This window comes from Podarcis tiliguerta, assembly GCF_965153285.1.
Source record: "Podarcis tiliguerta genome assembly, chromosome: 4".
Taxonomy (NCBI): domain Eukaryota; kingdom Metazoa; phylum Chordata; class Lepidosauria; order Squamata; family Lacertidae; genus Podarcis; species Podarcis tiliguerta.
Window position 1 is genome coordinate 68,384,998 of NC_139537.1, and position 27,553 is coordinate 68,412,550.

The following is a 27,553-nucleotide window of genomic DNA, read 5'->3' on the forward strand; positions in this document are numbered from 1 at the left end:
TGGCTGTTGCAGGGGGGTGTTCTTTGTCTTATTCAAAGGATTTTACACCACCATCAAAGAAAACCATTGGAAAGAAATTCATGACACTACAGTCATAGGCTGCAAGGATCATTCAAAAGTTCTTTTCGAAAATGAACTGCCTGACATTTGTAACAGGTCCTCCTTTATGCAACCCCTGCAGGAGTTTGTCACTTTCCCCAGATTGCTTACTTTAGATTCCTATAGAGTAGCTTTTTTGGGGGGGGGGGCTCTTCTAAGAATGGGGATTGGTCTGTTTCAGTGAGAATTTAGAGTGGGAGCATTCCGCAACCATTTCCCAGAAACCAGGGAGTCCCTCTTCAATCATCTGAGCCAGGTCTCTCCTGAAAGGCCCTACTGTTCTCTGATCAGTCCCACATGTGCAACTGAATGTTAACACTGTGCTGATATCAAAGAGCGGCCGACTGGGGAGAGCTGCAGAGTGCGACTGGCAGGCAGAGAGCAGCCTGAGAAGTTTTCAGCTTAGTTGTCGATCTAGAAAGCGGCGTTTCTTCCAGTGGGAACTGTTCAGAGAGTGCGCATGAGCAGATGGGACAGATATGATGACTTCCTTTGTAGCCTCCGGCAGAGACTGATGAAAGATGTGCCACTTGTGGCTGGGGTTAAGCCTTGATGAAAAGCTGGGAATGAAGCCTGCCCTGAATCTAAACTCCCTGCAACTGCTGCTGCTGCTGTTGTAGCCTCTCTGGCTTCCTGGAGACTTCACCAGGTACTGTATAAGGCATTTTGCTGTGATCAAATACAAGAAATCTTTTTCCTGTTGGAAAGTATGCAACTGCTACGGCTGGCGCTCAAGAGCACGTCGGCACACTGAGTTCAAAACAGCTTATTTTCAATAACATCTCTCAGGAGGTTGGCTTCCTCTCTTTGCTTGTACACAGCAAACTACATTTAAAGCTCCCAAGCAATGCAAAGCTATTTTAGATGTCCTCTCGCTATTCTGGGACTATGCACCAACCTGTAATTTTGAAATTAGCAGGTGTAGCCCTGCTGGTCCTGTGAGTAAGGCAGTTGTGAAAGGCTCTGTCACGCAAAGCATGATGGAACATATCCATAAACACTGCCTAGAACAGTATGATTCTCTTTGGCAAGTCTGGGAATTGGAAAAAGAAATTACGACTTCAGCCATATGCACACTCACCCACTGAACACACTAGATCTTACATCTGACTGGAGAAGGGCAAGTCTGGGCTGTAGATGTGTCAAATCATAGGGGGTCATAGTGAGAACCTCATAGCTAGCAATACAACAGTTGCACAATTGGTATGTATAATTCAATATACTATGCATTAAAGGGGGGGGGAGCAAACACTGCACTAAGCTATTGCTATGTCCAAGAATTCCATTAAATTTGTGTGTTTAGCTTGTTTTCTTTTCGCATTGCCCTATGTTGTGGACAACACTCAGTAAAGTGGGTGGCGTTTCAGTGTTTTGACTTACTTTGAGTGGGCAGCATTCTCTTCCGTGCGATTTTTTATTGTTGTTGTGGGGAAAAACCTAAGGCTTGCATGCACTTTCTGCTGGCCTTTCTGGTGGGGTTATCTATTTTCATCAAGTTCCTGAACACCAGAGACAAATCATAGACCTGTCAGCTCAATCTTACTTTGTATTTGAATGGTACATGGCAGGGGAATAGAACCTGCCCCTCCAGATGTTATTAGAATACAATTTCCATCATCCATTGATAATGCTGGCTGGAGCTGAGGAGAGAAGAAGTCCAACAGCATCCACATGTTTCTCATCCCTGCCCTAAAGGATTTGGCAAACATTCAAATCAGGTGAATTCAGCTTTTTATAAGCATTCCTTACTAATGCTGCCCAAAAGTACTTAGCGTGTGCTTTCAGTGTGCTTTCTGGAACTCTGCACATGCCCTGGGACTATGGGACTATTTTAGCTTCACTGTGTGCAAGGAATGCACAACCATTGCCAGCGTGACTGACAGAAGCAAACACTGACTGTCCTCCCTTGACGAGGGACTGAGAAAGAGCCCCGATTGTGTACAAATGCCAAATTAACAACTGGAAACATTGCCACATTTAACACAAGTAAACTGTTCTATTTGGTTATTAATTAACTCTGGCAAAAGAATAAAATGTTTCCTACCAAATGGCAAGGTCTACTGATATCTTAATCAATGCACTACAGTGGTACCTCAGGTTACAGATGCTTCAGGTTACAGACGCTACAAGTTACAGACTCCACTAATCTAGTAATAGTACCTCGGGGTAAGAACTTTGCTTCAGGGTGAGAACAGAAATCGTGTGGCGGCAGCAGCGGGAGGCCCCATTAGCTAAAGTGGTACCTCAGGTTAAGAACAGTTTCAGGTTAAGAATGGACCTCCAGAACGAATTAATTTCTTAACCTGAGGTACCACTGTATTTGCATTTTCTGGAAAGTAGACAGTTTCTTTGATTGTCCTAAATGTAATAACCCTTTCTGTAAACACCAGCTCATGTCTTGTAGCTGTGCAGACTCAAGTTTGTTAATCTTTCTCCCGAGGGTATGGTAGAGATTCTGTACATTCCTTGCTTTCAAACCTTCTTGACCCCATGGATGCCTTTGAGAGCAGACCTCCTTCAACTTGGCTAGCTTGATCCCATCCTTTTCACCAACCATCCCCATTTCCCCACATCTTCCCTATGTTTGTTTAGGAACCTTAAGGGAATACAAGCCTCGTGTGCTCTTCTGAGGAGAACTTTTCTTGTTTTAAGCCACTTCCAAGGGCCCCAGGTTGCTTGCTTGGAACCACACGAAAGCCGCTACTTCTCCTTTTCTCTGGAAAAGGTAATGGTTAGTGTTTTATTCCTTCTGTTTCGCTCTGGATGCATGCACATCATGCATTTAAAGCACCTGTAAATGTTTTGTTGCTTTCAGAAAGTACAGATAGGAATGCTCTGCCTTATGCTGTTCCACAAAAAAGGGGCAGCCTTACAGAAAGTTACTAGAGAGTGGGCTTCTGATATTTTAAGGACTTGGGTGAGAAACTGCAGTGACCTATGAGGTATATAAGGGATAGGCAGTCTAATACTGAGATGCATAGGGTCTTATATGTTAGAACCACTACATTGAACTTGGTCCAGTTGAAAGCCAGTGCAAATCAGTCACAAGCCCACAGGTAGTTTGACTGAGATCTGTCAGTCAAGACTACTATTCAAATAACTATTCCCAAATACAGTGGTGCCTCGCAAGACGAAAAGAATCCGTTCTGCGAGTCTCTTCGTCTTGCCGTTTTTTCGTCTTGCGAAGCAAGCCCATTAGCGGATTAGCGCTATTTGCGCTATTGGCAATTTAAGGGCTATTAACGGCTTTTTAAGGCTTAAGGGATTAGCGGTTTAGCTGCTAAAAGGCTATTAGCAGCTTAGTGCTTCAGAAAAAGGGGTTTTGGAGCGGGGGGGGAAACTCAAAACATTTTGTCATTTTCGTCTTGCGAAGCAAGCCCATAGGGAAATTCGTCTTGCGAAGCACCTCTGAAAACGGAAAACCCTTTCGTCTTGCGGGTTTTCCGTCTTGCGAGGCATTCGTCTTGCGGGGCACCACTGTATTAAGAAACCTATGGACACTTTTCTGTCCACAAGTGTGGTGACTACTTGTGTGACTGCCATAGAAAGGGGGAGCTGCTTCCCATCCATAGCTGTCTAGGGAGACTCCATGTCTGTACCAGTTTGCAGGCAGCTTTTCATGTAGTAGCCATAAGATAAGAAAAGGCAGTGGCTCCCAGTGTTAGAGTCAACCAGGGCAGTGTTTCACAGTACAATGTTTAAGATTCACAGCAACATGAGACATCAGGTGCCAGTAAAGTATATTGTTAGAAATAATGTATACTGTTGCACTGTTCTGAACCGCATTAAGAAACTAATTTCAGGAAGGGGATGCTTGCACTCTTGAAACAAGTCATAGAATTGAAGAATTGTAGAGTTGAAAGGACACTTAAGGGACAGGAATCTCAGCATAGAAGCAAAGATTCAAGCAGACTTCAGTGCTTACCAGTGCAATCCTAGGCATGCTTATTTGGAAATTGCACTGAGTTCATTGGGTTTATGATTGCTACAGGGGTGGGTGGGTGGGTGTGTTTAAGATAAACTGCCACAGGAGGAGATGCAGTTTTGTAACAGCAAAAAATCTGGTAGAACCACCAATTATTTTCTACATGAAAGCCCCCCCTATCTATGGTATTTGGTTTACAGAACAAGAAACTTAACCTTCCTTTGGAGGCCTGCAAAAGTTGAGTACAGTGGATGCTCGGTTTGCGAACATGATCTGTGCTGGATGCATGTTCACAACCTGTAGCGTTTTGGCACTTCTGTGCATGCGCAAAGCACGATTTAGCGCTTCTGCGCATGCACGACTGCTGAAACCTGGAAGTAACCCATTCTGGTACTTCCAGGTTGTGGCGATCCGCAACCCGAAAAAACGCAACCTGAAGCAGCTGTAACCCGAGGTATGACTGTAAACCTTTGCATGCCCTTAACCGTGACTGGCTGAAAGCACTGGAAGTGTCTCCCCTCAGGAAAGAACATTCTTTGCAGCATAACACTGAGCTGCATGCACTTAAAAAAGAAACGAAAAAGGCAAGTCCCTAATCATGTCACTGAAAGAAATGTTGTTTTACCACAACAAAAATGAAGTGGAACAGCATAGTAATAAGCCCGTCCCCTCATGGCTATAAGAAGGTAGTTATAAAAAGGCATAAAGAAGAAGAAGAACTCTGTACCCCATCTTATTGCATTGAACAGAAGTTTGTATGCCTCCTTCAGTATGCTGTTTTCTTCCTTTTAAATGAATATAGAAAGATTTAACATCTATATATTGTCATTATCCAGATCTTCTCTAGTATTGGTGTTGTGTTCTCTTTTCTTTTTTAGATTCTTCATTGCAGTATATCTACAACGTGGCAATCCCTGAAAGAGGTCATGTGGTATGTAGCACATTACTAGAATTAGATGGTGTTTTGTTATATGTTGTTTTTTTAAAAAAAAAAATCCAATAGCTCATTGATGCAATGGGAAAGCAGTGTGCTTCTCCATAATTGCTGCATTTTGTTGTATGACTTTAGGTAAAGGTAAAGGGACCCCTGACTGTTAGGTCCAGTCGTGACCGACTCTGGGGTTGCGGCGCTCATCTCGCTTTATTGGCTGAGGGAGCCGGCATACAGCTTCCAGGTCATGTGGCCAGCATGACTAAGCCGCTTCTGGCGAACCAGAGCAGCGCACGGAAATGCCATTTATCTTCCCGCCAGAGCGGTACTACTTGCACTTTGACGTGCTTTCGAACTGCTAGGTTGGCAGGAGCAGGGACCGAGCAACGGGAGCTCACCCCGTCGCGGGGATTCGAACCACCGACCTTCTGATCGGCAAGTCCTAGGCTCTGTGGTTCAACCCACAGCGCCACCCGCGTCCCGTGTATAACTTTAACATGGCTTAAATAAACTTTCATTCATAATAATGAACTTTCATTCATAATAATCCACCTGTTGATTAATAAGGAAACCAGTGCAAAAAATAATAATCTTGTATTAGAAAGCAAAGCATATGGAAACTACAACCATATGCTTTATGGTGTGTCAAATGGATATTCTTGAGTAATATGAAACAAAAAACCCAACTTGGCAGTTTTTAATGGGAGCTGCTTGAAGGCAGTAACTTGTCTGTTGGTCACGCAAGATGTTACACATGTGTACATCACATATAATAAAACTGGCAGTCAGTGTTCAGAGGAACATTATGGTTTGCATTTTATTTCAGGTTCATGCCCTTGCAGGGCTGCATGGTGACATTTCTCTCAGACAGCTACCTATTGCCCAGCTAATCATACTGCTGCCCTCTGTGGTTTCACACTGCTTAATGGTGAAATTAGCTAATAGATAACATCTACAGGATGAATACGCAAAATTAGAGTTCCTTTTTTAAAAAAGCCATATTAAAATATTTTCACTCTCTTAGAACCTACATGTTCCTTTGCAGCCTTTCATGAATAAAGTTACTATGGAGTGTGAATAGGATGAGTTAAGATAGTACAACACACCCATAACAGTTAATCATCTTTCATCTTTCCAGGAGAAATCCATGCTCGCTTCTAGCTTTGGTGCTATTGCTAAATTCACTGGAACTGCAAGCTTCAGTCAGCTATAAGCCCAACTTTCTCATCTTACTGGCTGATGACTTTGGCATTGGGGATCTCGGCTGCTATGGAAATGATACAATCAGGTAAAGGCTTATGCAGATCTGTGATAGCCTTCCAAGGACACATTCTATAAATATGCATGATATTAAATGTCAGGTGCTAGTGCTAGGCACTAATTTTATTTATCTATTTCTCATTGTATTTAATAAATAATAATAAATCTATTGCCTTTTAAACTGTGTGGGGTATTTTTGTTTGTTATAGTGGTATGTGTTTTTGTGTTTTTATATTGCAAGCAACCCTGTGATCTTCAGATGAAGGACGAAATAAAAATTTGATTCATTCATTCATTCATTCATTCATTACATCCTACCTTTATTCTAAGAAGCTCAAGGTGACATACATGGCTCCCTACACCAATCCATATGATCCTAACAATCCTATGTGGTAAGTTAGGCTGAGAGTTACTGTAGTAGCCAGCCCACGGTCACCCAGTGAAATTCATGTCATGACTGAATGTGGATTTGAACTCAGGTCAATCAGGTCCTCATCCAACCACTACACCACATTGACTTATATAAACCGTGGGGAAATCACCTTTTAAAATGTGCTTAATAGAACAAGGCTTGGTATTCTTCTTCTTCTTCTTCTTCTTCTTATTATTATTATTGCAGTTTATTACGATCCCTTCACCCTAAGGTCCCAGAGCAGGTTGCAACAATTAAAACACAATGTGAATATTAAAATACAATATTGCAGAATATTTAAAACAGTTTAAAACAGCTTAAGATACAATGTATGCATAGGCGGAGGTAAAGTCAAGGGTTACATGTGAAGTACTAAGTATCTGTGCTAGTTGGCTGTTATTCAGTTACCTAAGGTTGGTCTAGGAAAATATTTTTTTTATTTATATATGTGTGTTTGTGTGTGTGTGTGTGTGTGTGTGTGTGTGTATAAAACATTGTGTGTGTGTGTGTGTGTGTGTTGAGGCTGCTACAATGACACTTTTAATTGGCTTACTAGGTAGAAAGCTTACACAGAGGTTAGACTATCTATGGTCTTTATTGTGCGTTTAATATGATTTGTTTATGGAGAGGTTATACAGTGGTACCTCGGGTTAAATACTTAATTCGTTCTGGAGGTCCGTACTTAACCTGAAACTATTCTTAACCTGAAGCACCACTTTAGCTAATGGGGCCTCCTGCTGCCTTCGCACCACCGGAGCCCAATTTCTGTTCTCATCCTGAAGCAAAGTTCTTAACCTGAAGCACTATTTCTGGGTTAGCGGAGTCTGTAACCAGAAGCGTATGTAACCTGAAGTGTATGTAAACTGAGGTACCACTGTACATCCATTAGCATTCAGCCTGAATTGTTTATATGTATTATATATGCTGACATAGCTCAGCTGGTAGAGCATAAGACTCTTCATCTCAGGGTCAGGTGTTTGAGCCTCACATTGGGCGAAATATTCCTGCATTGCAGGGGGCAGACTATATGGTCCTTGGGGTCCCTTCCAACTCTACAATTGTATGATCCTATTATTTCCACTAACAGTTCGTTCATTCCACACCTTTCTGCTCATTTTCCCATTTATGTGCTAATCACCAAGTCATGCTGTCGTTTGAAGGCATTTGTTGTGCTAGGTTGGCAGGACTTCGACCCATTTACTGGAACCTAAATTTCCAGTATGCGCTTGAATCCTTCTCACAAAAACACGACAGTCTGGAGGTGCCTTTAGTTACGTAACTTAGGCTTCGTCAAGGCATTCAGTTCCTAGACATTCTCTGTTTGCTTTATGATTACTCAGCTCAAATATATTGCCCTGTTATTGTTGTTTTCCTTAGGACTCCCAATATCGATCGGCTAGCAGAAGAAGGTGTGAAACTCACTCAGCACATTTCAGCAGCCCCTGTTTGCTCCCCAAGCAGAGCCGCTTTTCTGACTGGCCGATACCCCGTAAGATCAGGTGTGCGGTGTTGTCAAAAGGCACCATCTAGTCTTAAGTAGAAATCATTGCCCTTGGAGACAACTGTGGAAATATTCTTTACAGTTGTACCGAGGTACTGGATCTCGATGGGAAGGCTAAGAGAGGGAGGGCTTTGCTATGCAGGCTTCACAAAGATCTGGTTTGTTTTTAATCTGATGTCCATTGGTTAAGATAAGGAGAGGGACATCTTAATCTGCCATTAGAACTGTATGTGGACAACCGACTGAAGTTCACAGCCATATTACTGGCTATGTTATATATGATCACTCAGGTTTGGATGAAAGGGATCGTTTCCGTGTCATTAGCTGGCTTGCTGGTTCTGGTGGGCTTCCTCAGAATGAAACTACTTTTGCCAAGATATTGCAGAACAAAGGCTACACCACTGGCTTAATAGGTAAGAAAACTTGTGCACAGCATTTAGGTGAAAGAATGTTCAAATGTCATAGAAGGCCATGGGGCACAGCAGTAGTCCCCATCACTACGTCCTTCTGGGAAGAACGTTTTTGTTTCTTCTTCTTCTTAATAATAATAATACTAATAATAATAATGAATTTATATACTGCCCTATTCCTGGGGGTCTCAGGACGGTTCACAGAATAATATCAAGATATAAAACCACAGAATACATAATAAATATAATGGATAATTTTGTGTACCCACTGAATAATGGCTGTTGTTATTATTTCTTGATTTTATTATCAATTTTATCAATTATCAGTTTTCAATCATCAGTTTTATTAGTTGATTCTATATTCCTGCTGTTTTATTATCTTTATAACTGATGACCCTGCTGGAAGCCAGTCTGTAAATAAATAATAACACATGTGTAATAAAATGCAAAAGGAAATCTTGAACATTTTTCTCCAGGATATATGCCTAATTCTCCCAAGGAAAAACATTTTACTGCGGTCTTTCTCAACCTCAGGTCCCTCGATGTTGTTGTACTACAACTCCCATCATTCCTAGCCAGTATGGCTGTTGGTCAAGGATGGTGGGAGTTGTAGTTCAAGAACGTTTCAAGGGTGGGGACTGTTTTAATGTATGAAATGAGTTGGACAATTTGGAAGCCAACTTGTCCATATACGTCTGCTTAGCACGCATTGGTTGGCAAAAATGTAACTTTCCCTCCCGAATTCTGTTTTTCAGGGAAGTGGCATCTAGGTATGAACTGTCAAACCCGTGACGACTTCTGCCATCACCCCTTAAAGCATGGATTTGACTATTTTTATGGCATGCCATTTTCACTGATGGGTGATTGTCAAATTACATACCCTCCAGAGAAGGATATGCCCCAACGAATCAAGCTTTCGTCCTATACTCTGTTGATTGCCCTCGCTGTACTTACACTTATGGCAGCAAAGTTCACTCAGCTGCTGCCCCTCAGTTGGAAAACCATTTTCTCCCTGGCTTTGTTTGGTTTCGCCTTCTTTATTTCCTGGTTCTCAAGCTATGGATTCATAAGATACTGGGACTGCATTGTAATGAGAAACTATGAAATTACAGAGCAACCAATGAAGGTAGAGAGAGCTGCATCCCTGGTGCTGAGGGAAGCCATTTCCTTTATTGAAAGGTAAAATGAGATTCCTTGTATGAATTACATGGGATTACAAATGTGTGAGAGGAAATGAAGCATCCATTGCGTTTGTTTGTTTTTAAAAAGTCTGATTGTAATGAATGTAATGGGATATTCAATAGAGGCAGGAGCAACAAGGTCTTTAGAAGGTGTCTCTTATTATTTTTCAGTCAGCAAAATGGCTACTCTACCTCACATCTCCAGTTGTGGGATTCTTGAGGCATTTTGGTTACACAAAAGACTTAGAATAGTAAGCAAAAGCTACACAATCAATTGCTTCATCACTCAGAAAGATGTTTCACTGTAATTGTCTGCTCCGATGAAAAGAATTTTCCTCACATCTGCAAAGAGAATTATCTTCCCATAATTTTATAGAAACCAATGAGCCTTATTGGGGTATTTCATGCCATCAGTTATAGTTTAATGCAGAAGTGAGAAACTTTTTACAGCCTGTAGACCTTGTAGACAGCATAGGTGCCAACTCCCTGGGGCCCTGGGTGCCCAAGCACCCACAAAATTCTCCAGCACCCACGGCCCTGGACATTCACAGTCACGGGGCCAAGTTGGCACTCCTGGTAGACAACCTTCCAGCAACCATATTCTATGGGTGGGCAGAACCAGAAGCAAACGTGGCTATAGCAACGAATGCACTTTGTACAGTAGGCGTGTTTCTATACCCAGAGAGACACACCACCCTCTATCCTCCATTGGGGCAAGCAAGAAGCATTATTAGAGTTCAAATTCTAGCCAAGTATAAATACACAGGTGGGTGAAAAGCATTGCTGATGAAGTCTGTAATTCTCCCTATCCTGGCTCCCACTCTCAGACTCATAAAGCCAATTCTCTGCTTGGTGGAAACCAAAGGTTTCAAGGAATCAGCCCACAATTGATGCTTTAGCTTGGTCTACAGGTTATAGGGTGTAGACCATAGGTGTGTAAGCATACCGTATTTTTCGCTCTATAGGACGCAGTTTTCCCCCTCCAAAAATGAAGGGGAAATGTGTGTGCGTCCTATGGAGTGAATGCAGGCTCCTTGGCTTCAGCGATAGCAACACGAAGCCTCCGAAGCGCAGAGGGAGCACTCCCTCCGTGCTCCAGAGGCTTCACATTGCTTGGAAGGGGCTCCATTTCTCCTGCCACTTCACTGAAGGGGCGCTGAGCAGAGAGGGGGAGAAATTTTTTTTCCTGTTCTCCCCCTCCTATGGTCCAGTGCGTCCTATGGTCCGGTGCATCCTATAGAGCAAAAAATACGGTTAATTCTAGGATTGTGCTTGCAAATGAGTGCTTCTCTGAAGGAGCTCAGTCTGCTCATGCTGGCACAGCTGACAGCAAAGGTTTAGCTCCTCCAACTTCCTCTTTGCCTGAGGCTTAGTTAGCCCTGCTAATTGGAAATGTCAAGCAGAGGAGGAGGGATCAGGGGTTGCTCTAGCTTGTGGGATATCTGGCAGTGGGGCAAAGTCCTCTCTCAGCACACTGCTCAAGCCCACCACATACCCTCTCATCAGACTTCCCCTCCCCCTCTGACAGATCTTGACAGCCCCTCTTGGTTGGTATTATGGGACTCATAACATCCCCAGGAGGCAGACAGAAAGGTTTAGAGGGCCACACACACCACAGCTTCCCTATCCCTTATTTAATTACTAACTCAGTATAGATTATTCACAAGGCACTAACAGAAGTATCAGAAAATTATATATAAATTTGGTTTTCTAATTATTCTAAACAATATTTTTTTGTTGTTGTCGTTTCTGTAGGAACAAGCAAGGGCCATTCTTCCTCTTTGTTTCTTTTTTACATGTCCACACACCAGTGGTAACAACAGAAAGGTTCAGGGGGGAAAGCAGGCATGGATTGTATGGTGACAATGTCGAAGAGATGGACTGGATGGTAGGTAAGTCAACCTTTTTTTTTTTTAAGAATATAAAACGGATGGGCAGAGCAATCCAAACCGTGATCCTCTATGTCACTGTGGATTCTTTATAGGAAGGATTTTGGATAAGCTTGACAAGGAAAATTTGAAAAACAGCACACTGACCTATTTTACTTCTGACCATGGTGGCCACTTGGAGGCAAGAGAAGGAAATGCTCCGCGAGGTGGTTGGAACGGCATCTACAAAGGTGAGAATTCTGAGTCCAATGGAACAGCAGCGGAGCAAGCCGATTGGGTGCCTGGGATGGCATGCCCGAAGGCGGGGCCAGCCGCCCACAGGGGCACCATGGGGCCTCTAAGGTGTCTGCCTGCCTCCTCCCACTCAGCCACCCTACAGCTGAGGGGGAGGTGGTGGGTGTACCGTTTGGGGCAGCATGGAGCCTGTGGGCACTCAAGCCACTGCGTCACTCCCAGGAGAGATGTGTGGCTCGGGCAAGGTGCAGCCCCGTCAGTCTGAGGGGGGTGACAAAATGGTGGGTGGTACTCACCACCCAGGGTGGACCGCACCCACCACATCCCCTTGCTACGCCCCTGCAATGGAACATTCCTTCCCTTCTCCTGTGAATCTGCTCTGGGGGTATACCCAACCCTCTGGAACATATTTGGAGGAGACCATTGAGGGAAGGGAAGGTCCACTGCGCACATGAAAGTCATTCTGCTCATGACTCAATCTTGGGACTGGACAATGGGAACATATCTCAGCCCTGATTCCAGGCCCATTTTGAGACACAAGTAAAAAAAAATGTCGGTACTTAAGATTTTAAAACCCTCCATGTCTTGGGTCCTGAAAGATTGCCTTCTCAAACATAAAGCATCCCTTGAGCACTGGACAAATGCCTCTGTGTGTGTGTATATATATATATATATATATATTTGCTTTCGTAGATTTTCACGGGTACAGGAATGCAGGTTTTGGTGTCCTCGGGTGTCTTCCCGTGTAAAAGTTGGGGTGTCTAGGCGACGTTTCGACGAGGTCTCACTCGTCATCTTCAGGCTGGTGCTTTCGGCTTCTTGTTACTGGAACAGAGCAGGATCTCAGTGTTTGAGTTCCTATAAATACTGTTGAGGAGGTGTGGTGTATAGCCTCCAATGTTCTGGGCAGAGAGGAGGTTCCCAGGCTAGTGTGCCTTTTCTTCTTTTGTTCCTTAATTACTTGAGGGATATCTTGAGTGATTTCTTGAGTGATTTCCTGAATCCCACTTAGGTGGGTCATTAGGTGTGGATTAGTTGCTAAAGCCTTCGTGTCTTGAACTCTTGAACTTTGTGAAGAGTTTTTCTGAGAAGATGGCTGTACTGCACTTGGTTGTGCTCTGGCTTGGCTTCGTGTATAGGGGCGAGCTGTGGTTTTGTGGCCTGTGCCAGCCAGATCTGTGTAGGGATTGCAGGGGGGTGCAGCATCCGGAGGTGCCACCCTGGTTTGGCTACTGGATGGTGTCTGTAATTTATCTGTGGAGAGGGTCTGGGTTTGGGTCTGGTGTGGTTGATTGGTGATGGCGTTCTGTGTGCCTCTGGATCTGGTGTCAGATTTTGTGGGGAGGGCTAATTTCCAGATGTCTGGCAAGCGGGATGTGTCGTCACGCTTGTTCATGTTGTGAGGGTGTTTCTCTATCTCGATGGCTTCCATGATTATTCTCTTGTGGTGATGTTCCATGTTAAAGAGCAGTTTGGAATCTGCAAAATTAATTTCGTGTCCTGTTTCTTTCATGTGTTGGAAAAGAGAGGAAGTTTTTTCTTCTTTTTTGACGGCATTCTTGTGTTCTGCGATCCGTGCATTTATTCGTCTGTTTGTTTGTCCAATGTACGTGGCTGGGCAGACTTTGCAGGGTATTTCATAGACCCCTTGGTTTTCCAACTGAATTTTATCCTTGGGGTTTCTGAGGATATTGGCTATTTTTTGGTTGGTGCAAAAGGCTGTTTTGATATTGTGTTTATGGAGGATTTTGCTAATTTTATCTGTAGTGCCCTTGATATAAGGAAGGAGGGCTATGCCATTGTTTTCTTCTGTGTCTTGGTTTTTGGGGGGTGTTTCTTTTTGGATTAGCTTCGTAACCCTGTTTTGCTGGTATCCATTGGCAATTAACACATTTGAGAGATTCTGTAACTCAGTTGTCAAGTGGTCTTCGTCAGCCAGGCGTTTGGTTCTGGAGATGAGAGTCTTGGCTACGGAGTTTATTTGTGCAGGGTGGTGGTGTGATTGTGCATGTAAGTAGCGGTTGGTGTGTGTTTTTTTCCGGTAGATAGTGTGTCCTAGGGAGCCATCAGGTTTTTTGTAGATTAGGACGTCAAGGAAGGGAAGTTGGTTGTTGGCTTCTATTTCCATAGTGAATTGTATTTTGGGGTGTAGGCTGTTGAGATGTGTGAGGAAGCTATCCAGTTTTTCCTTCCCGTGTGGCCAAATTACAAAGGTGTCGTCAACATATCTGAGCCAAAGTTTGGGTTTGTGTTCTGACTTGTCTAAAGCATTGGTTTCAAAGTGTTCCATGTACAGGTTAGCGATGACCGGTGAGAGGGGTGATCCCATAGGTGCTCCTTCTATCTGTTTGTATCTTTGTCCATTGTGGATGAAGTACGTGTTGGTTAGGCAGTGGTTGGTCAGGTCCAAGATGTATTCGGGGGGATTGTATTTGTTTTGAATGGCTGTCAAGGCTTCATTAATGGGCACTTGTGTGAAGAGAGATACAACATCGAAGCTCACAAGTAGGTCATTGGGTTGTAGGTTTTGCTTCTTTATTGTTTCTATGAACTGGAAGGAGTTTGGAACGTGTGAAGAGATGGATTCTGCATAGGGCTGAAGTTGCTTGGCGAGAAATTTAGCGAGATTTTGTAGAGGTGAGCCTATGGAGCTGACTATTGGTCTGAGTGGTGTTCCTTCTTTGTGTATCTTGGGGAGGCCGTAGAGTTTGGGGCATCTGGATGATTTTTCTCTGGGGATGATTCTTAGCTGGATTTCTTCACTGATAGGAGAGGCTTTTATTTTGGATTTGGTGGTTTTTTCCAGATAGGTGGTGGGATCTGTTTTTATAGGTTGGTAGGTAGGGTCTTGGAGTAGATTTGATAGTTTAGCTTGGTAGTCCGATGTGTTCATCACAACAGTGGCATTACCTTTGTCTGCTGGGAGAATGATTATGTTGTTGTCTTTCCTCAGGTTGGTGAGTGCTTTCTGTTCTTCTTTGTGTAAATTGCTTCTGGGTGGTTTGCTGGAGCAGAGGATGTTGGTGACTTCAAGTCTGATTTTATTGGCTTCATCTGGATTGATTTTGGTTAGGCTAGCTTCGACTCCGCATATGATGTTTTCCGTGGGGATGCGTCTCGGGGCGACTGCAAAGTTGAAACCTTTGGAGAGTACTTTGGTTTCAGTTGAGGTGAGGATCCTGTCTGATATGTTATGTACTGTTTGTTTCATGGGTTGTTGTGGAGGGTGGCTGGGCTTCTGGCGTTTCTCTAGTTTGTGGAGTTTGTTGGTGTGTGTGTCTGTCTTGTGTGAGGTCTCCGTTTCAGCTCTCCAGACGGCTAGTTGTTTGCATTTGTCCCAGAGTGCAGGGTGGATTTTGTTACAGAGTTTGAGGTGAAGAGTGAGTAGATCTTTGTTGGTTTGGTTTAGTAGGTATCTTTTCTTGTGTAGTTCGTTTCTGATTAGAGATAGTTCAGTTCGTTTCAGGATCCTTTCGGTAGCTGGGGTTTTAGAGTGGAATTTAAGTTGGAAGCATGTGGGAATTAAGTTGTTGTCTCGGCAGTTGCGTAGGAACAAGAGATCACATAAGATGGTGGCTCTTCGGATTTCTAGTTTCTCGTAGGTTCTTGTCAGCTGGAAGGTTTCCTCCCCGTAGAGGTGAGATATTTGCTTTCGTAGATTTTCACGGGTACAGGAATGCAGGTTTTGGTGTCCTCGGGTGTCTTCCCGTGTAAAAGTTGGGGTGTCTAGGCGACGTTTCGACGAGGTCTCACTCGTCATCTTCAGGCTGGTGCTTTCGGCTTCTTGTTACTGGAACAGAGCAGGATCTCAGTGTTTGAGTTCCTATAAATACTGTTGAGGAGGTGTGGTGTATAGCCTCCAATGTTCTGGGCAGAGAGGAGGTTCCCAGGCTAGTGTGCCTTTTCTTCTTTTGTTCCTTAATTATATATATATATATATGGGGTAGTACTGTTTTACTGTTTTTCTCAGAGATTCATGGAATTGTAGAGTTGGAAGGGATCCTGAGGATCATCTAGTCCAACCCCCTGCAATGCAGGAATATGCAGCTGTCCCATACAGGGATCGAACCTGCAACCTTGGCATTATCAGCACCACACTTTAACCAACAGAGCCATCCATGCTTAACTGAGCTATCTAGGCATGTTACAGTTTTTGGTGGTCATGTTTTGGTGGCTTTATCTTTTTCTTTGCTTGATAAATTTGTGAGTGTATTTCTCCCTTGAAGGATGAAGTATTAAATAAATGGCATAAAAAAATGAAGTACAGTTTATTCAGTTTTCTATATGAGCAACATAATAAGTGCATGGCAGGGAGTTCAATTTTAATCATGAGGTGTTGTTCTATGGTAATTCTAGGTGGAAAAGCCATGGCAGGCTGGGAAGGAGGAATCCGTGTCCCTGGATTATTTAGATGGACAGGAATGCTACCCGAGGGCAAGATTATTCATGAACCAACCAGTCTAATGGACATTTTCCCTACATTGGTTCATCTGGCTGGTGGGACAGTACCACAGGACAGGTATGGATTGTGTCAGGGTAAACACTTTCCTATATTTACCAGTGTCTCAAAATGGCTTATGGTTTTATTGTATACAGGTGACCAACTTCCCTTGATAAGTAGATCTACACAGCGGGTGGTGTTGTGGTCTAAACCATTGAGCCTCTTGGGCTTGCTGATCAGAAGGTCAGCAGTTCGAATCCTCACAATGGGGTGAGCTCCTGTTGCTCTGTCCCAGCTCCAGCAAACCTAGCAGTTCGAAAGCACGCCAGTGCAAGTAGATAAATAGGTACCACTGCAGTGGGAAGGTAAACGGCGTTTCCGTGCGCTCTGGTTTCCATCACGGCATCCTGTTGCACCAGAAGCGATTTAGTCATGCTGGTCACATGACCTGGAAAACTGTCTGTGGACAAACACAGGCTCCATCAGCCTGAAAGCGAGATGAGCGCCACAACCCTATAGTTGCCTTTGACTGGACTTAACCATCCAGGGGTCCTTTGCCTTTACCTTTATCACATACATATGCACATACACACTTGGCATCTCAGATTCTCAGCTCCCAAGGACTCACATAGTGGTTACAAATAGAAAATAATATTGCTTTAGATATAAACGAGCAGATATCACCCGCATTCGTTTAGCAAATTACATAGTCACTATTGTTTCAAAGTTCCGAATGCATAACTAATGTGGAACCAATTCAAGGGCAATTTGTTGAAAGCAATCTAAGTCATTCCCTTTGTCCCTTCAGGATAATTGATGGTCGAGATTTGATGCCTTTGCTGCAGGGATCAGTTCAACACTCGGAGCATGAATTCCTGTTTCACTACTGTGGGATGCATTTACATGCAGCACGGTGGCACCAGAAGGACAGTAAGTACAGCAAATTCCTCCAAATTAAAATCTATTCAATTTCTGGTAAAATAATTATTCACAAAACAATCGCAAAATAGTTATGTTTTCTGAAGAGATGGTGTAATAATAATAGAGTCGGACTAAGGAAATTAGTCAAGGTCAACAATGAAGAATGAGCGACTCAAGGTCCCTCTTTATTTTCAGCATGTTTATAAGGATAATGTAGGATGACCACAGATTAGGTATAGGAGGAAGGATTTGATTAAGTTTGCATTTAAAGGTGAACCTACCTTATTTGCACTTTCTGAAACAATGTGCAACCCAAAACACAACCATCATTGGAAATTCACACTTAACCTACTTTTGCAATTTAGTTCTCTAGCCAAGTAATATGTGTGTGTGTGTGTGTGTGTGTGTGTGTGTGTGTGTGTGTGTATTTGGCAAAAGTGTATATGAGGAGAAATTCCCACCCAAATGTCAATGAATTTTCATGCGGGCTTTAAATTTTAAAAAAATCAAACTGAGGGGGAACTGGATTTAAGTTTGGGAAGCTGAAAAACTGAGAGAATCTGAAATTGACAGATTTGCCAATTGCAACAGGCTGTGTTGCTTGGAAGATACTGGTCTCACAGTAGAAAGAAATGGGTCCCTATTTCACTATTTCACAATCTATGAAGTCCCTTTTCAAATTGGTGAAGGAGCAGTCACTTCTGGGTGCTGTATTACCATATGCCTAACATGAATTAATGGATTTCTTGTTTAGCATGGTACTTGGTCTTAAGAACACATCCACATTTCAAATGGTGATTTCTTTTCTCGGCCTACTTGCATCCTCCTACTTGCATCCTCCGTTGGGCTCCCACATTTTGCCTATTTCCCATTGTGTTCTTGTATAACAAAAGGACAGATGTGTAATAAGGCATACATCAAGATAATGCATAGTGATTAAGAGCAGATCTTTGGGCAGCAAAAGGCTCTAGACTGTCAGTCATTATGGTGGCCTGGACTATGTACCCAGGAGCAGCTCATTTTGCAAGTAAACATGCTGACCTGCCATTTAAAATTACAAGCTTGGATGCAAATGTTCATCACACTGTCTGATATTGTAAGGAGCTTACAGCACAAGCATAACCATGTCCATTGAAAAATTTGTTCTGTTTAATTCCTTCCAGATAAATGGGGTTAGGATTGCAGCCTTAGTGTCGCTTCAATGAATCATAGAATCATAGAATCATAGAATCATAGAATCATAGAGTTGGAAGAGACCACAAGGGTCATCTAGTCCAACCCCCTGCCAAGCAGGAAACACCATCAGAGCACTCCTGACATATGGTTGTCAAGCCTCTGCTTAAAGACCTCCAAAGAAGGAGACTCCACCACACTCCTTGGCAGCAAATTCCACTGTCGAACAGCTCTTACTGTCAGGAAGTTCTTCCTAATGTTTAGGTGGAATCTTCTTTCTTGTAGTTTGGATCCATTGCTCCGTGTCCGCTTCTCTGGAGCAGCAGAAAACAACCTTTCTCCCTCCTCTATGTGACATCCTTTTATATATTTGAACATGGCTATCATATCACCCCTTAACCTCCTCTTCTCCAGGCTAAACATGCCCAGCTCCCTTAGCCGATCCTCATAAGGCATTGTTTCCAGGCCTTTGACCATTTTGGTTGCCCTCCTCTGTACACGTTCTAGTTTGTCAGTGTCCTTCTTGAACTGTGGTGCCCAGAACTGGACACAGTACTCCAGGTGAGGTCTGACCAGAGCAGAATACAGTGGCACTATAACTTCCCTTGATCTAGATGCTATACTCCTATTGATGCAGCCCAGAATTGCATTGGCTTTTTTAGCTGCCGCGTCACACTGTTGGCTCATGTTAAGTTTGTGGTCAACCAAGACTCCTAGATCCTTTTCACATGTACTGCTCTCAAGCCAGGTGTCACCCATCTTGTATTTGTGCCTCTCATTTTTTTTGCCCAAGTGCAATACTTTACATTTCTCCCTGTTAAAATTCATCTTGTTTGTTTTGGCCCAGTTCTCTAATCTGTCAAGGTCGTTTTGAAGTGTGATCCTGTCTTCTGGGGTGTTAGCCACCCCTCCCAGTTTGGTGTCATCTGCAAATTTGATCAGGATGCCCTTGAGTCCATCATCCAAGTCGTTGATAAAGATGTTGAATAAGACCGGGCCCAAGACAGAACCCTGTGGCACCCCACTAGTCACTCTTCTCCAGGATGAAGAGGAACCATTGATGAGCACCCTTTGGGTCCGGTCAGTCAGCCAGTTACAAATCCACTGAGTGGTAGCATAGTCAAGACCGCATTTTACCAGCTTCTTTACAAGAATATCATGGGGCACCTTGTCAAATGCCTTGCTGAAATCAAGGTAGACTACATCCACTGCGTTCCCTTCATCTACCAGGCTTGTAATTCTGTCAAAAAATGAGATCAGGTTAGTCTGACATGACTTATTTTTCAGAAATCCATGCTGACTATTGGTGATCACAGCATTCCTTTCGAGGTGCTCACAGATTGTTTGCTTAATGATCTGCTCCAGAATCTTCCCTGGTATTGATGTTAGACTGACTGGGCGGTAATTATTTGGGTCCTCTCTTTTCCCCTTTTTGAAAATAGGGACAACATTTGCCCTCCTCCAGTCTGCCGGGACTTCGCCTGTTCTCCAGGAATTCTCAAAGATGACTGCCAGTGGTTCTGAGATCACATCTGCCAATTCTTTTAATACTCTTGGATGCAGTTCATCTGGCCCTGGAGACTTGAATACATCTAAACTAGCCAAGTATTCTTGTACTATCTCCTTAGTTATTCTGGGCTGTGTTTCCTCTGCTGAATCATTTCCTCCAAATTCTTCAGGTCGGGCATTGTTTTCTTTATCGGAGAAGACTGAGGCAAAGAAGGTATTGAGGAGTTCAGCCCTTTCTGTGTCCCCTGTTTGCATTTCACCATCTTCTCCTCTGAGTGACCCCACTGTTTCTTTGTTCTTCCTTTTGCTACGAACATACCCATAGAAGCCTTTTTTGTTGCTTTTAACCTCTCTAGCAAGCCTGAGTTCATTCTGTGCTTTAGCTTTTCTGACTTTGTGTCTACACGTGCTGGCTATTTGTTTGAATTCCTCTTTGGTGGTTTCCCCCCTTTTCCATTTTTTGTACACATCCTTTTTTAATCTTAACTCAGTTAAAAGTTCTTTAGATAGCCACCCTGGCTTCTTTAGGCACCTTCCATGTTTCCGTCTCATTGGTATTGCCTGAAGTTGTGCTTTTACTATCTCCCTCTTAACAAACTCCCAGCCATCATGAACTCCCTTTCCTTTTAGTATTACTGTCCATGGGATCTCACCCAGCACTTCCCTAAGTTTTATGAAGTCGGCTTTCTTAAAGTCAAGAAATTGAGTCCTAGTATGCTTGGCTGCTCCTTTCCGTTGTATAGTAAACTTCAGAAGAGCATGATCACTTGCGCCTAATGATCCTTCCACTTCTACCCCATTAACCAGGTCATCGACATTGGTTAGGACCAGATCTAAAATGGCTGTTCCTCTGGTTGCTTCTCCCACTTTCTGGACAATGAAGTTGTCTGCAAGGCCAGTGAGGAATCTGTTTGACCTTATGCTCTTGGCTGAGTTTGACATCCAACAAATATCTGGGTAATTGAAGTCCCCCATTACTACTATCTCCCTTCCTTTTGCATGCTTGGCCATCTGTTCCAGGAAGGCATCATCTATGTCCTCCGTTTGGCTTGGGGATCTATAGTAAACTCCCACAATGAGGTCACTATTATTCTTCTCTCCCTTAATTTTGACCCAAATGCTCTCACTTTGGCTTTGAGGTTCTAAATCTTGGATCTCTTCACAGGTATACACATCCCTGACATATAACGCCACTCCTCCTCCTTTCTTGTCTGGTCTGTTTCTCTGAAATAGATTGTATCCCTCCATTTTTACATTCCAATCGTGGGACTTATCCCACCAGGTTTCAGTGATGCCTATTATGTCATATTTAGTTTGCTGTACCAAGAGCTCAAGCTCATCTTGTTTATTTCCCATGCTTTGTGCATTAGTGTACAGACATTGAAGTCCATTGGTCATTCCCCCGTGTCTCTTATTTAAGGATTTTTTCCTCCCACCACTAGGTCTGCTTGCTGCTTGCTCCATTTGGTCTATGACATTTGGATGATCATCTTCATCAATTAATAGACTCCTACCTTCAGGAGCACTGTCTCCCTCCCCCACATTAGTCAGTTTAAAGCCCTCCTGATGAGGTTTCTTAGTTTTTTGGCAAAAAACATTCCTCCCAACCGTTGTGAGGTGCAGCCCATCGCTTGCCAGAAGTCCATCCTCAAGAAACTGCAGTCCGTGATCTAAGAATCCAAACCGTTCCTGTTTACACCATTTGCGAAGCCAGCTGTTTACTTCCACTATTTTCCTCTCTCTCCCTGGGCCACGTCGTTCAACTGGGAGGACAGATGAGATGACGATTTGTGCATTTAATTGCTTCAATTTCCTGCCCAGAGCCTCGTAGTCTCTTTTGATCTTCTGGAGGCTATTGCTTGCAGTGTCATTGGTACCCACATGAACCAAGAGGAAGGGGTATTTGTCAGTGGGTTTTATGATTCCTTGCAGTCGTTCAGTTACATCTTGGATCTTAGCCCCAGGGAGACAGCACACTTCCCGAGACATCTTGTCAGGCCCACAGATCACTGCTTCTGTTCCCCTCAGTAAGGAATCCCCTATCACCACTACACGCCTTCTCTTAGGTTTGGTCAGGGTTCTTCCGTGAGCGGTCCGTTCCAAGGTCGCCTGCACATTCCCTGAGGACTGACTTTGCTGCTCATCTTCATATACGTGATCGACTGTAATGAGGGAGAGATCCTCAAATGGAGTCTGCTCTTCGTCTTCCATGCTAGGGGAGAGGACCTCAAAGCGATTGTGTATTTCTAGACAATCAGAGCGAACCCTGGGCCTCCTACTTCTTTGAGTCACGTTTCTCCACATATCGGGCTCCTGTGTTGGTGAACTAGCCTCCTTCTCAGGGGAGTCCCCTGTCTCCTCCTTGGTGGAGACGGTGTGCTCTGTTGCTTCCAAGAAGAGCTCCAGCTCTCTAATTCTTTGGAGCGTAGCTACACGTTCCTCCAGTTGCTGGACTTTGTCTTTTAGGAGGGCAATCAACATGCAATTGCTGCACGTAAAGCTGCCTGCAACCTTTGGCAAGATGGCAAACATTGCGCAGGAACCGCAGGCGACTGCAGCTGTTCCCTCCCCCTCCATCTTGAGAATGTGTCGTTGGGCTTGAGACTAGCTCCCCTAAATCTAAAAGATGGTTCAAACTGCGCGCGCCGATAGGCTGCCCTGCAAACACTGATAAGCTCCTCCCACAGCTAATCACCTGCCTCAACAGAAACCCTGCCCCCTCTGACCTTTGACCAGGGAAAGCAGCTAATCAGCCGCAAGAATCACACCCACAAGAAACCCCTTTTGGCTCCTTCTTCAGCCGCTGCCCTGCAAACACTGATAAGCTCCTCCCACAGCTAATCACCTGCCTCAACAGAAACCCTGCCCCCTCTGACCTTTGACCAGGGAAAGCAGCTAATCAGCCGCAAGAATCACACCCACAAGAAACCCCTTTTGGCTCCTTCTTCAGCCGCTGCCCTGCAAACACTGATAAGCTCCTCCCACAGCTAATCACCTGCCTCAACAGAAACCCTGCCCCCTCTGACCTTTGACCAGGGAAAGCAGCTAATCAGCCACAAGAATCACACCCACAAGAAACCCCTTTTGGCTCCTTCTTCAGCCGCTGCCCTGCAAACACTGATAAGCTCCTCCCACAGCTAATCACCTGCCTCAACAGAAACCCTGCCCCCTCTGACCTTTGACCAGGGAAAGCAGCTAATCAGCCACAAGAATCACACCCACAAGAAACCCCTTTTGGCTCCTTCTTCAGCCGCTGCCCTGCAAACACTGATAAGCTCCTCCCACAGCTAATCACCTGCCTCAACAGAAACCCTGCCCCCTCTGACCTTTGACCAGGGAAAGCAGCTAATCAGCCACAAGAATCACACCCACAAGAAACCCCTTTTGGCTCCTTCTTCAGCCGCTGCCCTGCAAACACTGATAAGCTCCTCCCACAGCTAATCACCTGCCTCAACAGAAACCCTGCCCCCTCTGACCTTTGACCAGGGAAAGCAGCTAATCAGCCACAAGAATCACACCCACAAGAAACCCCTTTTGGCTCCTTCTTCAGCCGCTGCCCTGCAAACACTGATAAGCTCCTCCCACAGCTAATCACCTGCCTCAACAGAAACCCTGCCCCCTCTGACCTTTCATGAGGCACTGTCATGAAATGTGGCAACAGATGCCTCATCTTGAAAGCAGTGCACATAGGACAACCTGTTTCTGGATTGATCTGAGATATATCATTCTACAAAAAAAGTCACTTGGCTGTGACTTTAATGTGTATCAAGACGCTGGCAGGAACAATCTCAGTGCTGAAACCATCGACTTGGGGTGCGTGGGCTGGCTCACTAATAAGTAAAAACTCTTTCGTAAGAATTAGCATAGAGGCGGGATATGTGGCACTTCTGATAAGGAGAAATTTGGGGACCATAAAGAAAATGAGGGCTCAGCATGTTCCATGACCCCAGTACAAGTGAGTGAGAAAGAGGAGAAAGGGGCAGCTATTCTATGGGCTGTCACTTTTTCTTTTCTTACAAATATATTCTGCCTTTCTTCCATCATGGAAATTTGGGGAGCATGCATGAGATTCCAGGTGGTCTCCAGATATTAGCTTCAGCAAGGTATTAGTCCCTCCAGACCATAACATGGGATCTACCTTCCCCTTTGGTCACTCCTATTATACTAACTAGAGGAAAGATACATAACCAGGAATCTGGCACATAATAGTTTTTTATTTAAGGACTGCAATTGACCAGAAGCTTTACAAATCTGCCCTCCTCACAAGGTATGAATGTGTGTTTCTATGTGTGTGTGTGTGTGGTGCAGCCAGTATAAAAGACTGAGGAAATTGTGTGTGTTAATTATATGGCTTATAAAAATGATGTAGCATGCAGAAATGGCAAGGCTAACAGGCAAAATTAGAGATAAGAATGAAGAAACGTTTTTGGAGGAATGGAAGTATTTCAGAGAATATTTAAAGAAATATTGTAGTATTATGAAAATGCAAGCAGGATTTGAAATACGAGCAATAGTTTAGAAATATCAGGATGAATAACTCAGGGTGGTTAAATGTAGAGATTAAGAATCAAAAATATGAAGCATTTAAGGGAAAACATAGGAAATCATGGAAAGGTGGAAAAATGTGTAAAATTTGAAAATTCAATAAATAGTTTTTAAAAATAATAATAATATATTCATGTGGATTCTTTCCCACCAGGTGGAAATGTGTGGAAGGTTCATTATATGACACCAATCTTTCACCCAGAGGGATCTGGAGGTTGTTACAATGTAATATTTTGCCAATGTTCTGGGAAATATGTAAGACAACACGATCCTCCTCTGCTGTTTGATCTCTCTCGAGACCCATCAGAGGCTGTGCCTCTTTCACCAGACACGGAGCCCTTGTTCCATGAAGTTCTAAAGCGCATAGGCAGGGCTGTGGAGGAGCATCGCAGGACCCTCACTCCTGTCCCATCGCAGCTTTCTTTTGGCCACAATATCTGGAAACCGTGGCTGCAGCCATGCTGTGGGACCTTCCCATTCTGCTGGTGTGACAAAGAAAAGGAAAACCTATAAAACGGACATCATTTTAAAGTTTCCTGTGTTACGTGCCCTAATAAGTTGCAATGGAGACAAATAGGTAGGGCATTTCCCAGCCAGCTCACCTGGCTGGATGCCAAGCTGCCATGGAATGGGGAATAACAGGTCAAGTTATTTTTGTGTGATGCTTGAAGCCAGAGACAGAGACATGTCTTGCTCTGTGCTAGACCCAAGAGCTCTGGCCTGGGGCTTTGCTGGAAGCCTAATGAGGAAGAAAGAACTGTTGGGGAGTTAATGCTGTGAGCCCCTCCATCCTTTGATCACAGTTGTGTATATGTTTGTGTGTGTGTAAATAAAACCATATATCTTAAAAACACCACAGTCTCCTTTGACCTTCATTCCAAGGAAACAGAATCCTGGGTAAGCGTTGGAGCCCCTGGAGTATTTTGCTGCTTGGAGATGTGTACAGCAATATTGTATTTTATTGTGATGCTGACATTATGTATTTCCTCTTACTTGTTTTTTAGCTTTGTGGTGTTACCATTTTTTATTTGTAAACTACTAAGTGATTTGTTATTGTGAGATGTATTATTACTAGAGCAGTCAAGTACAATTTCCTGTTGCCTAGAATAGACACATGGGAATGTGGCTGTAGACAGGGAGGACTTCCTGTCATACCTGCTCTGGAGCTTCCTCCCCCTGTGTGTGACCAGGTAGATGGGCGTGACCCTAGCTAACCAGGTAAAAGCGCTGGCCATTTCAATCTCTTGGTCTCGTAAGTCTTACTCAAGGACTCTCACTCTCCTGGCTCTTAGCCAGTGCATGGCTCAAACCTTCACATAGGATGGAGCCCACAAGCCAAAAGTCTGATATATAATTCAAACTTCTTTTCACTTTAACCACAAAATAAAGCCTACCTTCAGATTACTGCTGTGAACTGAATGTGAGTAAAACTTTATTCTTACTTTTAAAGAAGACTGTGTTGTGTTATTATTTTAATAGGAAAATAAAGGGGAAAATAAAATAAAGGGGAAACTTACCAGGAACAATCCAGACAGGATAAACCAAACTCAATTGCTTAATTAAAGGATTCTAATGAATCATCAACTAGTTTCCAGTAAGTTGGAAGGGAATGTGCTCTGGTGTTTACTCACTGGCTTGAGTGAGGAGGGATAATATCAAAACAATATAACCTTTCCTACCTTCCTTCCTACCTTCCTTAACATTCCCACAGTTATATGAAGTTGTCTATAAATTGAATGATTAAATAGGTGGTAACTGTCTGCAGTGCCCTTCTTTCTACAAAGGGCAATTGAATCAAAGCTACAGATGAACACAAACATTCAGATATTGTCATCTGGTATTCCTGGGTCCTTCAAGATAGTACCTATTCATTTCACATACTTAAAAAGACTCTAACCCTAAAAGCCATAAATCATTTTGGACAGGCCAATTTACCTTCTAAAGTTTCTTTTATCTACCTAGAGGGCTGACAATGAAAGACAATGAAATGCAGTCCAAAGGAAAGCAGAGCAAAACGTTTGGCACTGACATGGCTGCAGGAAGAAGGCACACAAGGTGCCAACCAACCCTCCTAGGAACTCTGGATTTCTGTAGGATTTACTCCTAGCCTTTTCTTCCCCCAAAGATATCCCGCAAGGCAGTGGAGGTTTAAGATCAGAGTTTTCCTTCTCCTAGATGGGCTACCTTCCCAGGCTGATGAGTCCCATCTGCCCCTCACCTTCCTTCTACAGCATGTGCAGAAACCACCTTCTTAACCATTGGACCCACAATTGGTCTGGTCAGCCAAGTGCTGAAGTCCCTATGAGGGTTTGAGACCCATCAGCTACCTTCATTGGTTTAGCCAGCCAGTTGAAGCCATTCCCCGGGTGTGGCTGCAAACTGACATCTTCTAGGAGCCCTAGGTGAGAGCTGAGCGCAGGGTGGGGACTAAAGTGGACCACGTATCCCAGAAGGAGAGCGACGTGTCCCCACCAGAAGTACTTACCTAACACCCCACACAATCCCATATAACTCTATGATTCTATGAAAGAAAGCCTGCTCTACGCTTTCTGAAAAAGTTTGGAATTTTCCCTCATCCCCTTACCGAAGCTCGCTGTTTTCAAGGAAGGCTTTTGCTTTCTCTGCAGCCTTTTACTGGCTCTGCCTAAGCCTTGCCCCTTGGCCAGGCTCCTTTCTTCCGGGTGGGTCCTGGCTTTCGCGATGGGGATTGCCTGGCTACGTGGTGGGCTCAGCCAAGCAGAGGGCGAGCGCCTGGAGAGGGTCTCTCCTTCATTTCCAAGGTGTGCCTTTCCCGATTTCCTTGGACCATGACGGCTGCTTTCCACGGAGCTGCGTTCCCTTTCTGCGTGTCTGGAAGCGCAGCGTCGGCGAGCTCTGGTTTGGAGCCTGTGCTTGACTAGCGGGGTCGGAGGCGAAAGCCTGCCGCTTGCTTCCTCCTTTCAGACTCCCGTCCTTCAGAAAAGTCAAACTCCTGCAATCTTGCTTGGGGGGAATCTTTGTTTTCAAAGGAATCATGGAGTTTGTAAAGCAGGGCGTCGGTTTTCAGTTATGTAAAGGACCGAACTTTCCATTAAAAAATAAAATAAATTGGAGGGGAATCAAGACCCTACAAAGGCGTGGCA

At 44.0% G+C, this 27,553-nt stretch overlaps 1 protein-coding gene across 4 annotated transcripts; it reads left to right on the forward strand.

Moving 5' to 3' along the window:
• The first annotated feature begins 428 nt into the window (after positions 1-428).
• LOC310676211 (arylsulfatase D-like) lies at positions 429-25,883 on the forward strand. Of its 4 annotated transcripts, XM_083437857.1 has the most exons (13): positions 429-748; positions 2,692-2,830; positions 4,903-4,955; positions 6,094-6,243; positions 8,005-8,126; positions 8,419-8,541; positions 9,294-9,717; positions 11,475-11,611; positions 11,704-11,838; positions 16,199-16,361; positions 17,092-17,213; positions 24,586-24,971; positions 25,025-25,883. In XM_083437857.1, the coding sequence occupies exons 2-12, from the start codon at positions 2,828-2,830 to the stop codon at positions 24,942-24,944; spliced, it is 1,791 nt and encodes a 596-aa protein (XP_083293983.1). In that variant the 5' UTR covers positions 429-748; positions 2,692-2,827; the 3' UTR covers positions 24,945-24,971; positions 25,025-25,883. The 4 variants fall into 4 exon arrangements, with proteins under 4 accessions (XP_083293983.1, XP_083293982.1, XP_083293984.1 ...); XM_083437856.1 differs by having other exon boundaries at positions 24,586-25,883; XM_083437858.1 differs by lacking the exon at positions 2,692-2,830 and having other exon boundaries at positions 430-748; positions 24,586-25,883.
• Positions 25,884-27,553: the final 1,670 nt, after the last annotated feature.

Excerpts from the sequence above, each read along its gene's own strand:
- LOC310676211 (XM_083437856.1), top strand. Across the intron at positions 8,542-9,293 it reads CTACACCACTGGCTTAATAG|GGAAGTGGCATCTAGGTATG; the intron begins GTAAGAAAACTT and ends TCTGTTTTTCAG. Across the intron at positions 11,839-16,198 it reads TTGGAACGGCATCTACAAAG|GTGGAAAAGCCATGGCAGGC; the intron begins GTGAGAATTCTG and ends TGGTAATTCTAG.